This window comes from Mus caroli, chromosome X (genome assembly GCF_900094665.2).
Source record: "Mus caroli chromosome X, CAROLI_EIJ_v1.1, whole genome shotgun sequence".
Classification (NCBI taxonomy): Eukaryota; Metazoa; Chordata; class Mammalia; order Rodentia; family Muridae; genus Mus; species Mus caroli.
Window position 1 is genome coordinate 75,992,465 of NC_034589.1, and position 13,489 is coordinate 76,005,953.

Genomic DNA, 13,489 nt, shown 5'->3' on the forward strand with positions numbered 1-13,489 from the left:
AAACCTTCTGTTATAAAAAGATGAATGGTTAAGTTATTAGGGGAAAGAAAGTAATGAACTTTTCTTAATTTATACGAGCTAGAAATGGTGCATAAGTAACTTTGGGGATGGTGTAAAGTTCATTTTCTCACTGTGTTTACTCAATATTGCTGATTATCACAGTAAAGACAGACTACTTTAGTGACCTCTTGTTAGTTCTCATTAGTGTTAAAAAATCTTAAACTCTATAAACCAGTTAGTGAGCTGCCTTGAAAAGTTGTCATTGTATTGGACAATTCAGAGTTTATTATGGAGTTCAATAGCCTGTCAGAGCAATTTAAAGTTTTTGTCTTGGACAGTAATGAAATCAGAATTATAGTCAGTCCTGCTGATAGTGTTATTTGCTGCCATTTGATAAGATCATTTCCAGTCTACTAAAGTTTGAGTTTCTGCTGAGGAAAACCAATATTGCAATGTGTCCATGAAAAGACCAGTCACACCAGAGTACTGATGTTTCCTTGAGATGAAGCAATATCTACTAACTGCTGTACCGAGGATCTGTTAGAGTAATACACAGGCAATTCCTGAGGAAATAATAAAATCTGGTACTACATAGATTCAAGGCCTCAGGGATCAGGTACTTTGGTGGTATCGGCTTTCTTACATTTTCTGCCTCCATTTTTATGCCTGCTGGCTTTGGAAAGTTCAGAATACATTGAAAATGGTAGGTGACCAATGAAGGGCAGAAAATATAGAAGATTACTAGCTGCCTAAAAGAATCTAAAATGTCACTCCTGCGGGCCCCGGCCTGCTGAATGATTTTCCTTTCCCAGCACCAGCCCCCCTCACTGAGTAATTGTCCTTTCCCAGAATAATCATAATGTTCCAACCACCATAAAATGTCACAATGCCCTAACTGCTATGGAATGTCACAATGTCCTGGGTGTGTTACTTATTATAGCATATGACTAACATGTGGTCTAGCTACTGAGCAAAGTTATGGTTTTGGACCTCCCCTATTCCCTCCCCCTTCCTCTCCGTCTTGTGGTTTTTGTCTTTAAAAACTCTGTACAATTCCAGGTCGGGGTCGAAACTCCTCTACTCCCTGAGTGGTGTATGAGTCTCGACCCCAGCATGCTGGCCTGAGCTCTTATCTCAACCTGCTTTCAATAAAATCTCCTCGTGTGATTGCAGCAAGTCGGTCTCAGTGTCCTACTTGGGTGCATGATATTCCCGATACATGAGTGGGGGTCTCCCTTCAGGAGGTCTTTCATTTGGGGGCTTGTCCGGGATTTGCGCGACCACCCAGGGGTCCTGGACCCACTTGGAGGTAAGATTCTCTGTGTAGTCTGTCTCTGTGCGGAGTCTGTGTTCTGTTCAGTGTGATCACAGTTTCGCTTTTAAGGATGCTCAGTAGTGAGACTGTGCTCCAGGAAGGAGAGTGGGGTGGGTAAGGGTAGATGTATCCAGGTGCCCCCTGTCCGTTCGCCCTGGGAGACGACCCGGGAGGACAGGGGGAGGACCAGGGACGCCTGGTGGACCCCCACGGTAGTCAAGAGATAGTCTTTCTCCTTGACGATCTGTGTCAGTGTCCTAACCCTAGGCCGGCTGACTCTTTTCGGTGCCTCTGGTCGACATGAAGTCAAAGTCGGTTTTGATTCCTTTTTTCTTTTAGGTTTGTGTCTGCTTGTGTGGTGTGTATTGTCGAGCTCGAGATGGGACAGACAGTGACAACTCCTTTGACTTTGACTCTTGATCACTGTACTGAAGTAAGGACTAGGGCCCACAATCTGTCAGTGGATGTCAAGAAGAGACCCTGGCAGACTTTTTGCTCCTCTGAGTGGCCGACCTTCGGGTGGGTTGGCCACTAGAGGGAGCCTTTAACCTGCCTCTCATTTTTGCTGTAAAGCGCCTTGTTTTTCAGGAAACCAGAGGACATCCCGACCAAGTCCCCTATATCATCGTATGGCAGGACTTGGTCCAGAATCCCCCAGCTTGGGTTAAGCCTTGGGCCTTGGGACTTTCTGAAACAACGGTGGTGGTTGCAGACACCAAGTCCAGGGTGGCCCAACTGTCGGCTAATCCGACAGCACTCCAGAAGATATACCCTGAGGTCGAAGACCTCCTGTGGGCAGAGTCACAGCCTCCCCCTTACCTTTTGCCACGGTCTTCCGCACCCCCTGCCCAGGCCCCTGTTGAGCGAGATGGAGGGGGAGAGCCTGCAGCGGGAACACGGAGTTGGAGAGGTCGCAGCCCGGAAGGGGGGTATGGGCCCGATTCCACCATTGCCTTACCCCTCCGTGCCTATGTTGGTGTCCCCCCACCAGGACCTGATGAACTTGTCCCCTTGCAGTATTGGCCTTTTTCATCGGCTGATCTATATAACTGGAAAATTAATCACTCTTCCTTTTCAGAAAATCCCTCAGGCCTGACTGGACTCCTCGAGTCCCTCATGTTTTCCCATCAGCCCACTTGGGATGATTGCCAGCAACTCCTGCAGGTCCTCTTCACCACGGAGGAGAAAGAACGGATCCTGTTGGAGGCCAGGAAGAATGTACCAGGACCAGATGGGACCCCCACTAGTCTTCCCAACCTTATAGATGAAGCCTTCCCCTTGGTCCGCCCGAATTGGGATTTCAACACAGCGGAATGTAGGGAGCGTCTCACAGTATACTGCCGGACTCTAGTGGCAGAGCTCAAAGGGGCTGCACGGCGACCCACCAATCTGGCCAAGGTAAGAGAGGTTCTCCAGGGTCCAGTGGAGCCGCCCTCTGTTTTCCTGGAACGACTGATGGAGGCCTATAGGAGGTATACACCGTTTGACCCCTCCTCGGAGGGACAACAAGCGGCTGTGGCTATGGCCTTTATTGGTCAGTCCACCTCTGATATCAAGAAGAAGTTACAGAGGTTGGAGGGGCTCCAGGATTATACTTTGAAGGATTTAGTGAAGGAAGCTGAGAACGTGTATCATAAAAAAGAGACAGAGGAAGAGAAACAAGAGAGGGAAAAGAAAGAGGCAGAAGAAAGAGAGAACCGGCGTGATCGCTGGCAGGAGAGGAACTTAATTAAGATTTTGGATGCAGTAGTAGGTGAAAGAAGGTTAGAGGAAGGAAAGTCAGGGTACCTGGGCAACAGGGCAAGAAGACCTCCAGGAGAAAAGAGACCACTGCTTGAAAATGATCAATGTGCATATTGCAAAGAAAAAGGACATTGGGCCAGAAACTGCCCCAAAAAGAAACAGAGAGGACCCAAGGTGCTGACCCTTGATGAAGATTAAGGGGGTCAGGGCTTGGGCCCCCTCCCCGAGCCTAGGGTAACGCTCTCTGTGGAGGGGACTCCTGTCAATTTCCTAGTAGACACAGGAGCAGAACATTTCGTCTTAACCAAACCATTGGGGCAATTAGGAAACAAGAAGACTATGGTAATGGGAGCCACCGGTAGTAAATTTTACCCTTGGACAACTAAACGGGTTTTAGAAATAGGAAAAAGTCAAGTGACTCACTCTTTTCTCGTGATTCCTGAGTGCCCTGCGCCCCTACTGGGAAGGGACTTGTTGACCAAGCTTAAGGCTCAAGTCCAGTTTACCTCAAAGGGACCAGAAGTCACCTGGGGAGAGGCCCCTGTCCCATGTTTGGTTCTAAACCTAGAAGAAGAATACCGCCTCCACGAGCATGGTCCCAAGTGATTACCAGCCCCTGAATGGCTGTCTGTTTTTTCTGGAGTCTGGGCTGAGCAGGCAGGAATGGGATTAGCCAAGCAAGTGCCACCTGTGATGGTTGAACTAAAAGCTGATGCCTCCTCCATCTCGGTCAGGCAGTACCCTATGAGTAAAGAAGCTAAAGAAGGCATCCGACCACATATTCAGAGATTGTTGCAACAAGGGATCCTAGTACCTTGTCAGTCCCCTTGGAACACTCCCCTCCTGCCTGTGCGTAAGCCAGGGACCAATGATTATCGACCAGTGCAAGGTTTAAGGGAAGTTAATAAGAGAGTACAGGACATCCACCCTACCATTCCAAATCCTTATAACCTACTAAGTTCCCTCCCGCCAGAGCGGACTTGGTACACTGTCTTAGACTTAAAAGATGCCTTTTTCTGTCTATGGTTACACCCCAGTAGCCAGCCACTGTATGCTTTTGAGTGGAGAGATCCAGAAGGAGGACACACGGGCCAGCTAACCTGGACACGGCTGCCCCAGGGATTCAAAAATTCCCCTACTCTTTTTGATGAGGCACTCCATTGCGACCGTGCATCCTTTAGAGCGCTGAACCCCCAGATTTCTCTTTTACAGTACATAGACAACTTACTACTTGCTGCCTCAACTCAGGAACTGTGCCTTGACGGGACTAAGAAGCTCCTGAATGAACTGGGTGAGTTGGGGTACCGGGCATCTGCAAAAAAAGCTCAGCTATATTGCACTGAGGTGATCTACCTAAGATACACCCTCCGAGAAGGGAAGCGGTGGCTCACTGAGGCTCAGAAGAAAACTGTAATGCTGATCCCGACCCCCACCACAGTACGTAAGTTTCTGGGGACATCGGGCTTTTGCAGACTTTGGATACCGGGATTTGCAACACTGGCGGCCCCTCTGTACCCTCTCACTAAAGAAAAAGTCCCGTTCACCTGGACAGAGGAACACCAGAGAGCCTTTGACAGCATAAAGGCTGCTCTACTTGCAGCCCCTGCTTTGGCCTTGCCAGATTTGACTAAGCCTTTCACTTTATACGTTGATGAGCGGGCTGGAGTAGTCCGCGGAGTCCTGACTCAGACTCTGGGGCCCTGGAAATGGCCGGTGGCCTACCTATCTAAAAAATTAGACCCTGTCGCCAGCGGATGGCCCTCTTGCCTAAAAGCCATTGCTGCAGTAGCCTTGCTTGTTAAAGACGCTGACAAGCTTACTCTGGGTCAGCATGTGACTATAATTGCTCCCCATGCTCTGGAGAGTATTGTATGACAGCCCCCTGACCGGTGGATAACTAATGCCCGGATGACTCACTACCAGAGCCTGTTGCTAAACAAGTGAGTGACTTTCGCCCCACCTGCCATTCTCAGTCCTGCCACTCTCCTCCCTGAAATGGATGACTCCACCCCGATACATCAATGTGCTGATATCCTGGCTGAAGAAACTGGAACAAGAAAGGATCTGACTGATCGACCCTGGCCAGGTGTGCCTGATTGGTACACAGATGGTAGCAGCTTTGTGGTGGAAGGAAAAAGGAGAGCGGGAGCAGCAGTGGTAGACGGAAAACAGGTAATCTGGGCAAGTAGTCTTCCAGAAGGGACTTCAGCTCAGAAGGCCAAACTCTTGGCTCTGACTCAAGCCCTATGACTAGCAGAAGGTAAGGCCATTAACATCTATACTGACAGCCGGTATGCCTTTGCTACGGCCCACATACATGGGGCCATCTACAAGCAGAGGGGATTACTCACTTCGGCAGGAAGAGACATCAAGAACAAGGAAGAGATTTTAGCTCTTCTAGAAGCAGTGCCGAAAAAAGTGGCCATTATCCATTGCTTAGGTCATCAAAGAAGGCAAGATCCTATAACAAAAGGGAACCAGATGGCTGACCTCGTGGCAAAGCAGGTAGCCCAGCAGGTAACAATATTAACAGAAAAGAGTCAGGCTCCAGTGGAAACTCAAGTTGCTAATAACTCTAACCATGTTTATTCGGCTGATGATTTTAGGATATTGGAAGATATGATTTGCAGAAAACAGGCCCAAGAATTCAGCTTTGGTGGGGTGGCACAGACTATGGATGGGCGAGTGATCCTGCCAACGAAAGAAGGAAAAGATTATGTTCAGAAACTACACCAATTGACTCATTTATGGGCAGACAAACTGAAACAACTAGTTAAAGCCTCTAAATATCATGTGTTAAATTTAAACTCAACAGTCAGACAAGTGATAGGTGCTTGCCAGGCCTGTGCACTCACTAACACCGCTAGGCCCTATCAAGAGTCTGGAAGAAGAAGGCGAGGAGACCGACCAGGAGTCTACTGGGAAGTGGACTTTACTGAAATAAAGCCTGGAAAATATGGTAATAAATACCTATTAGTTTTTATAGATACCTTCTCAGGATGGGTGGAGGCCTTCCCCACCAAATCCGAAACTGCTCAGGTGGTAGCTAAGAAGATCCTTGAAGAAATCTTACCCCGGTTTGGAATTCCTAAGGTAATCGGCTCAGACAATGGGCCTGCTTTCATTGCCCAGGTAAGTCAGGGATTGGCCTCACAATTGGGGACGGATTGGAAATTACATTGTGCCTACAGACCCCAGAGTTCAGAACAGGTAGAAAGAATGAATAGGACTCTAAAGGAGACCCTAACTAAATTAGCTATTGAGACCGGTGGTAAAGACTGGGTGACCCTCCTTCCCTTCGCGCTTCTTATGGTCCGAAACACACCTGGGCGTTTTGGCCTTACTCCTTATGAAATTTTACATGGGGGACCGCCCCCCTTGACTGAATCTGGTGGGATATTGGATCCCAGTGCTGACTCTTCCTCACCCTCTGCTCTATTTGCACACTTAAAGGCTTTAGAAGTTGTCCGGACACAGATCTGGGACCAGATTAAGGAAGCTTACAAGCCAGGAACCACAGCAGTGCCTCACGGCTTCCAGGTTGGAGATTCGGTCCTGGTCAGAAGACATCGCACTGGCACCCTTGAGCCTCGGTGGAAAGGACCCTACCTAGTGCTGTTAACGATCCCCACAGCAGTGAAGGTAGACAGAATCGCTGCCTGAATCCACGCCTCCCACGTCAAGAAGGCTCCTGTCCAGAATGAAGACAACCCTAAAGATGGGTGGACAGTGGCAACTACTGACAATCCTCTTAAGCTGTGCCGTAACCGCAACTCTGGGCAACAATCCTCATGCTCCCCAAAAATTGAGTTGGGAAGTGCTTAATAAAGAAGGTGGTGTCATGTGGTCCCAAACCGCGGTGCACCTACATCTGTAAGTTAGTGGCGGGGTCTCTCACTTGGGACCTCCCCAATCATACCGACCTTAGTGACCTGCTTCCTGAAGAACACTGTCCCAAATGGGATAGGGAGTACGTATGGATGTTCAGGGCAATTCTACCGAGCTAATCTCAGAGCTGCAGATTTCTATGTTTGCCCGGGTCAGGGTCAGAACAGGAGGCTTTGACAGGAGTGTGGAGGGGCATCAAGTTTCTTTTGCAGCAAGTGGGGATGTGAAACAATGGGAGATGCCTACTGGAATCCTTCCTCTGTCTGGGACCTAATCATGGTAAAACGAGGTAGTGGCCATGATGGGTCAAACCAAGGAGAAAGGGACCCTTATAAGTATCAAGAAAATGGGTGTGCTCATAAAAATAGTCCCTCAGGACCATGCAAGGGTAAATACTGCAACCCCTTACTTATAAAGTTCACCGAGAAAGGGAGACTAGATCACCAGTGGCTAAAAGGAAACCGTTGGGGGTGGAGGATATATATTGGAGGAAGAGACCCTGGGTTCATTTTCACTATCAGATTAAAGATAGAGAGTCCGCCCGTACTGGCCGTGGGCCCTAATTCAGCGCTCAATGGCGCACCCGCTCCTATCCCCACTCCCAGGCTCCCCGGTTATATACCACCTCCGGGGAAGACTCCCTTCTCCAGCACTGCTCCATACACTCCTCTGATCACTCCCTCCTCTCCTTCCCCCATGAGGACAGAGGACCGCCTTTTCAATCTGCTCGATGGTGCATTCACTGTCCTGAACAGTACCAACCCTTCTGCTACCCAATCGTGCTGGTTGTGTTTTGCTGCCAATCCCCCTTATTATGAAGGAATAGCTCAGGTACGGGAGTATAATGTCACTTCTGATTATTCGCACTGTCCTTGGGGGAGTCAACGAAAACTGACTCTCACTGCAGTATCGGGTGCTGGACTGTGCATAGGCAGGGTGCCTGCTGAATACCAGCCCCTCTATAACAAAACTATTGACACCCTGCCAGATGTCTCAGACCAGTACCTAGTGCCCCCTCCAGATTCGTGGTGGGCTTGTGGCACCTGCCTGACCCCCTGCCTTCACATTTCAATTTTTGATATCAATAGAGACTTTTGCATTCTAGTCCAACTGGTACCCCGGGTCATCTACCATGATGATAAATCCTTTATAGATGAATTTGACCACCGTACTCGACACAAGAGAGAACCTGTGACCCTGACCTTAGCTGTCCTGTTGGGACTAGGAGTAGCGGCAGGGATTGGAACTGGGGCGGCTGCCCTTATACAGCAGCCCTATTACTACAATGAACTGAGAGCTGCTATGGATGCCGACCTGGGGGCATTAGAACAGTCCATAACTAAATTAGAAGAGTCCCTAACCTTATTGTCTGAAGTTGTACTACAAAATCGGAGGGGATTAGATCTGCTTTTTCTCAAAGAAGGAGGGCTTTGTGCTGTATTAAAAGAAGAGTGTTGTTTCTATGTAGACCATTCTGGTGTCATTAGGGACTCCATGACCAAGCTGAGAGAAAGATTAGAGAAGCGAAAGAAAGAAAGAGAAGCGTATCAAGGATGGTATGAAAGCTGGTATAACCGGTCACCCTAGTTCTCTACTTTGGTGTACACTCTAGTCGGGCCCTTGATCATTCTGATACTGATTTTGACCTTCGGGCCATGCATTCTCAATAAGTTGGTAGACTTTATAAAACAATGAGTGAGTGCTGTTCAAGTTATGGTCCTACAACAACAATATAAGACTCTACAAGAGGTAGAACAATCGCGCTAAGATTAGAGCTACTTACTAGAAGAAGTGGGGAATGAAGGGTAGAAAATATAGAAGATTACTAGCTGCCTAAAAGAATTGAAAATGTCACTCCTGTGGGCCCTGGCCTGCTGAATGATTGTCCTTTCCCAGCACCAGCCCCCCTCACTGAGTAATTGTCCTTTCCCAGAATAATCATAATGTTCCAACCACCATAAAATGTCACAATGCCCTAACTGCTATGGAATGTCACAATGTCCTGGGTGTGTTACTTATTATAGCATATGACTAACATGTGGTCTAGCTACTGAGCAAAGTTATGGTTTTGGACCTCCCCTATTCCCTCCCCCTTCCTCCCCCTGTCTTGTGGTTTTTGTCTTTAAAAACTCTGTACAATTCCAGGTCGGGGTCGAAACTCCTCTACTCCCTGAGTGGTGTATGAGTCTCGACCCCAGCATGCTGGCCTGAGCTCTTATCTCAACCTGCTTTCAATAAAATCTCCTCGTGTGATTGCAGCAAGTCGGTCTCAGTGTCCTACTTGGGTGCGCAATATTCCTGAGACTTGAGTGGGGGTCTCCCTTCGGGGGTCTTTCACCCTGTGTAGTACTAAGGAAAATATTTGACTTCTTGGTAACAATGTTCTTTCTAAAAATGGAAAATAATGAAGCTTACTAATGATTGATACCTGACTTTTACTTAGTTTGTCTGCCAAATGGTCAAGTACCACAACATGTCCCAGAGGAAATCCTGGCCTTTTCCCATCAGTGACCTTACTAGTATTTTACTCTAAACAAAGTTCAGGGGACTTTGGTTAACATATATAAATGTATGTAATTTAGGTTGCTTAAAGAGTAGAATATTTCCACCATTGCATATAGGTATGGAACATGAATGTATCTTTTCCTCTCTAGCAAGTTTTGTTGTTAAATTCTTGTTAAGTAGAAAACTACTTAATTTAGACACAGTTCCTTTATTTTGTTTGTTTGTTTGTTTGTTTGTTTTTCAAAATGACCAATGTTGATTTGCTAAACTTATATTTCATGGTACTTTAGGACAAATTCACACACAAGTACAATCTGTAGCTTTCTATTTTAAGTTGTGTGCTAAAAGAACACAAATGTCACACTCCAACATCTCTACATGCAATCCCAGACTCACACCTCTACATGCAATCCAAAAAAGCACTCCACAGTTCAATCTAACTGCTTTGAGGCCTGCTGCCACCTGGCACAACCAGGTGAGATATCCATATTCCAATCCCCTGACTGCTGGGGGACCTGCAAACCCAGAAGCAGTGAGGTTCCCCCAACCCCCTCAGCACTCCATCTTCTGGTCAACAAGTCTCTTTGCAATTCCACATCAGCACTGTCCTCCCTGGGACACAGCTTACCCTGCATCCTGGAAGGCCTGCTGACACCAGACATAACCTGGAGAGATACCCATGCCCAGCTTCCCACCTGCTGGCACTCAAGCAAGTCCAGCAGCATTGAGGTCCCCAATCACCCTGCACTCCATTTTTGATTCATACATTTACTTGCAATTCCAAACCTATACTCTACTTGCCAGGACTGAAACTCAGCATGCCTGGCTGGGGGCATGCTGCCATTCAGACAATTAGGACAATAAGCTTTGTCTCTTGTCCTGGAGACCTGTTGTGACCCAAGACAACCAGTTTCCAGGTGCCAGGTGCCATTAGAGACTACCAGCTCTGCCTACAGTCCCAGAATCCTGCTACCACAAGAGACTACCAGGCTAGCCAACACCAGAGACAACTGGATGTTTTAAGGTCAGTGCAAGAACAGATACAATGAAAGTCAGGGCTATGTGGCAGCCTCAAAATCCAAGGCTCTCGTTACAGGAATCCCAGGATATCCTAACACACTTGAAGAGAATGACTATGATCATAAATCTCAACTTATGATTGTGATAGAAATAATTTAAGAGGAAATAAATGCATCCTTTAAAGAAATACAGAAAAATACAATCAAATAGGTGATGGAAATGAATAAAAGTGCTCAACATCTGAAAAATATAAATAGATGCAATAAAGAAAACATAAATGAAGATAACCCTAGGGATGGAAAACCTAGGGAAGAGAACAGGAAGTAAAGTCACAAGTATCACCAACAGAATCTAAAATATGGAACAGATAATCTCAGGCACAGAAGATAACATAAAAGAAACTGAAATATCTGTCAAACAAAATACCAAATCTAAAATGTTTCTAGCACAATACACCCAGGAAAGTTGGAACAGAATGAACATCCTCAAACTAAGAATATTAGTAATAGAAGAAGGAGAAGATTCCCAGATTAAAGGCCTATAAAATGCCTTCAACAAAGTCATAGAAGAAAAATTTCCCTAACATAAAGAAAGAAATAGCTAAAAACAAACAAGAAGCACATAGAACACAAAATATATTGGAGCATAAAAAACTCCTTCAGCCAAATAACAAAACAATAAGTGTACAGAAGAATGAATATTAAAATCTGCAAGAGAAAATGGTGAAGTAACCTGTAAAGGCAGACAGATTAGAATCAAACCCGACTTCTTTAAAGGGACTCTAAAAGACAGAAAGTTATGGATAGATGTCTTGGAAATTCTAGGTGACCACATATACTAGCCTAGACCCAGCAAAACTCACAATCATCATAGATGGAAAAAAATGAGATATACCATTACAAAGCCAAACTTAAACATTATCTTTCTACTAATCCATCCTTACAGAGCATACTAGAAGTAAAACTCCAGCACAAGGAGGGCAACTACACTCAAGAAACACAAGAAATTGATCATCTCACAGAAAAAAATCTCTCCTTCACACACTAACATCAAAATAACAGGAACTAACAATCATTGGTCATTAATATCGCTCAACCTCACTAGACTCAATTCACCAGTAAAAGCACACAGGCTAACAGAGTAGAAACAGAAACAGAATATATCATTCTACTGCATATAAGAAATACACTTCCACAACAAAGATAGACAGTACCTCAGAGTAAAGATCTGGAAAAAAGTTTTTCCAAGCAAAGGGAACCAAGAAATAAGCTGAGATAGCCTCTATAATATCTCATAAAATAAATGTTCAACCAAATTATTCAAAAGAGATTGGAGCACACACTTCATACTCATCAAAATAAAAATCCATGAAGATGGTATCTCAATTATGGACATTTTACCCCAAATGCAAGGGCACCAACATTTGTTAAAGAAGCATTACTAAAGATTAAATCACACATTGCAACCCACATTTAATTGTCAAGTACTTTGCTACCCACACTCCAGTGAAGTCTGCTTGGCAGGCTGAGAGGCCTGGAAGCACTCATGAGGCAGAGAGTTTCAAGGAAACTCTACCTCCTGGACACAGGCATTCTCATAATCTGCATACTCATACGCTATCCCTGAGTTAATCTGGTGTATGGATCTGTATGCTCTCTTTTAGTATTATTTTAAGTGCCTTTAAAGATTGAATTCTGACATAGCTAAGCCTTAGCCAGTGTTCCAACTTCATAGAAAATCCTTGAAGCCGACAAAATTGGAATCCAGTAGGAATTCAGTAAGAAGGTTATCTATTCAGTAACATTAAATTTTACTTCTAATAGAGATGGTGAAACTAATTAGGCATTACAAAGAATGGAGTCCAAAATAGCTCAAGGCTGGTCTGCAGAGTGTTTACTTGGGACAATAGCCAGTCTTACCCAGACAAGGGAATTCACAATGACCTAGTGAATAGGTGGGTTTACCATGAAAGAGTTAGGGAATCCCCCTGAGACAGGTTTCTTCACTAGGCCCAAAGAAACAGCATAAATCCAGCATTTACTAAGAACCCCTGGTGGTGGGCTTAACAATAGACTAGCATTCCATCTGGCTCCCTTCTTAGTGGTAAACAGCAGCAGCAGCAGCCTGGTCCTCACCTTCTTTTGATGTATGCATTCCTTTTGTATTATGTCACTGTAACTCTGAATCTCACCTGGTTTCTTGTCTCTCTTCTGTATAAAAAGTTTGATGCTCAACTTGAAAAATTACATTCACATTCTACACAATCTCTTGTGTTGCTTCTGTTTGTCATTCATTCACTGACTCCTTGTCCATCTGCAACTAGAGACCCATTCTATGCAGACAGAGACCAAAACAGGTCTTCTTCAGTACTTCAACACAGAACTTTCACCAATGGACAGGTTATCAAAACAGAAACTAAACAGAGAAATAATGAAACTGACAGAGGCTATGAATCAAATATCTCTAACAAATTACAACAGAATATTTCACCCAAACAAAAAAGAAGATACTTTATTCTTGGCACATTACAGAACGTTCTCCACCATTGAACATGTACTGTCATAAACAAGTCCTCATCAGATACAAAAAAGATTGAAACAATGTTTTGTATCTTATCAGATCACCAAGGATTAAAACTGGATGTTAACAAAAACAAACAATTGAAAGCATACAAACATCATGGAAATTGAACAAATCTCTACTCAATAACCACTGGGTCAAAGAAGAAATAAAGAAAGAAATCAAAGACATTCTAAAAAAGAATGAAAATGAAGGCACAGCACACCAAAACATATAGAATAGAATAAAAGCATTGCTAAGAGGAAATTTCACAGACTAAATGCCTTCAGAAAGGAACGGATTCATTCTTATAGAAAGGATTTAAAAGTACACATGAGGGCTCCAAAATAATAACTAAATGAAAAGAAGGAAGAGGAGGAGGAGGAGGAGGAGGAGGAGGAGGAGAAGAAGAAGAAGAAGAAGAAGAAGAAGAAGAAGAAGAAGAAGAAGAAGAAGAAG

General features: G+C 45.1%; 1 protein-coding gene across 1 annotated transcript; it reads left to right on the forward strand.

The window, feature by feature from the left end:
• Positions 1-1,694: 1,694 nt before the first annotated feature.
• LOC110286149 lies at positions 1,695-6,150 on the forward strand. Its single transcript, XM_021152624.1, is given in 4 exon segments — positions 1,695-1,830; positions 1,833-4,644; positions 4,846-6,116; positions 6,119-6,150. Coding segments are annotated over 4 exon segments (4,251 nt in total).
• Positions 6,151-13,489: the final 7,339 nt, after the last annotated feature.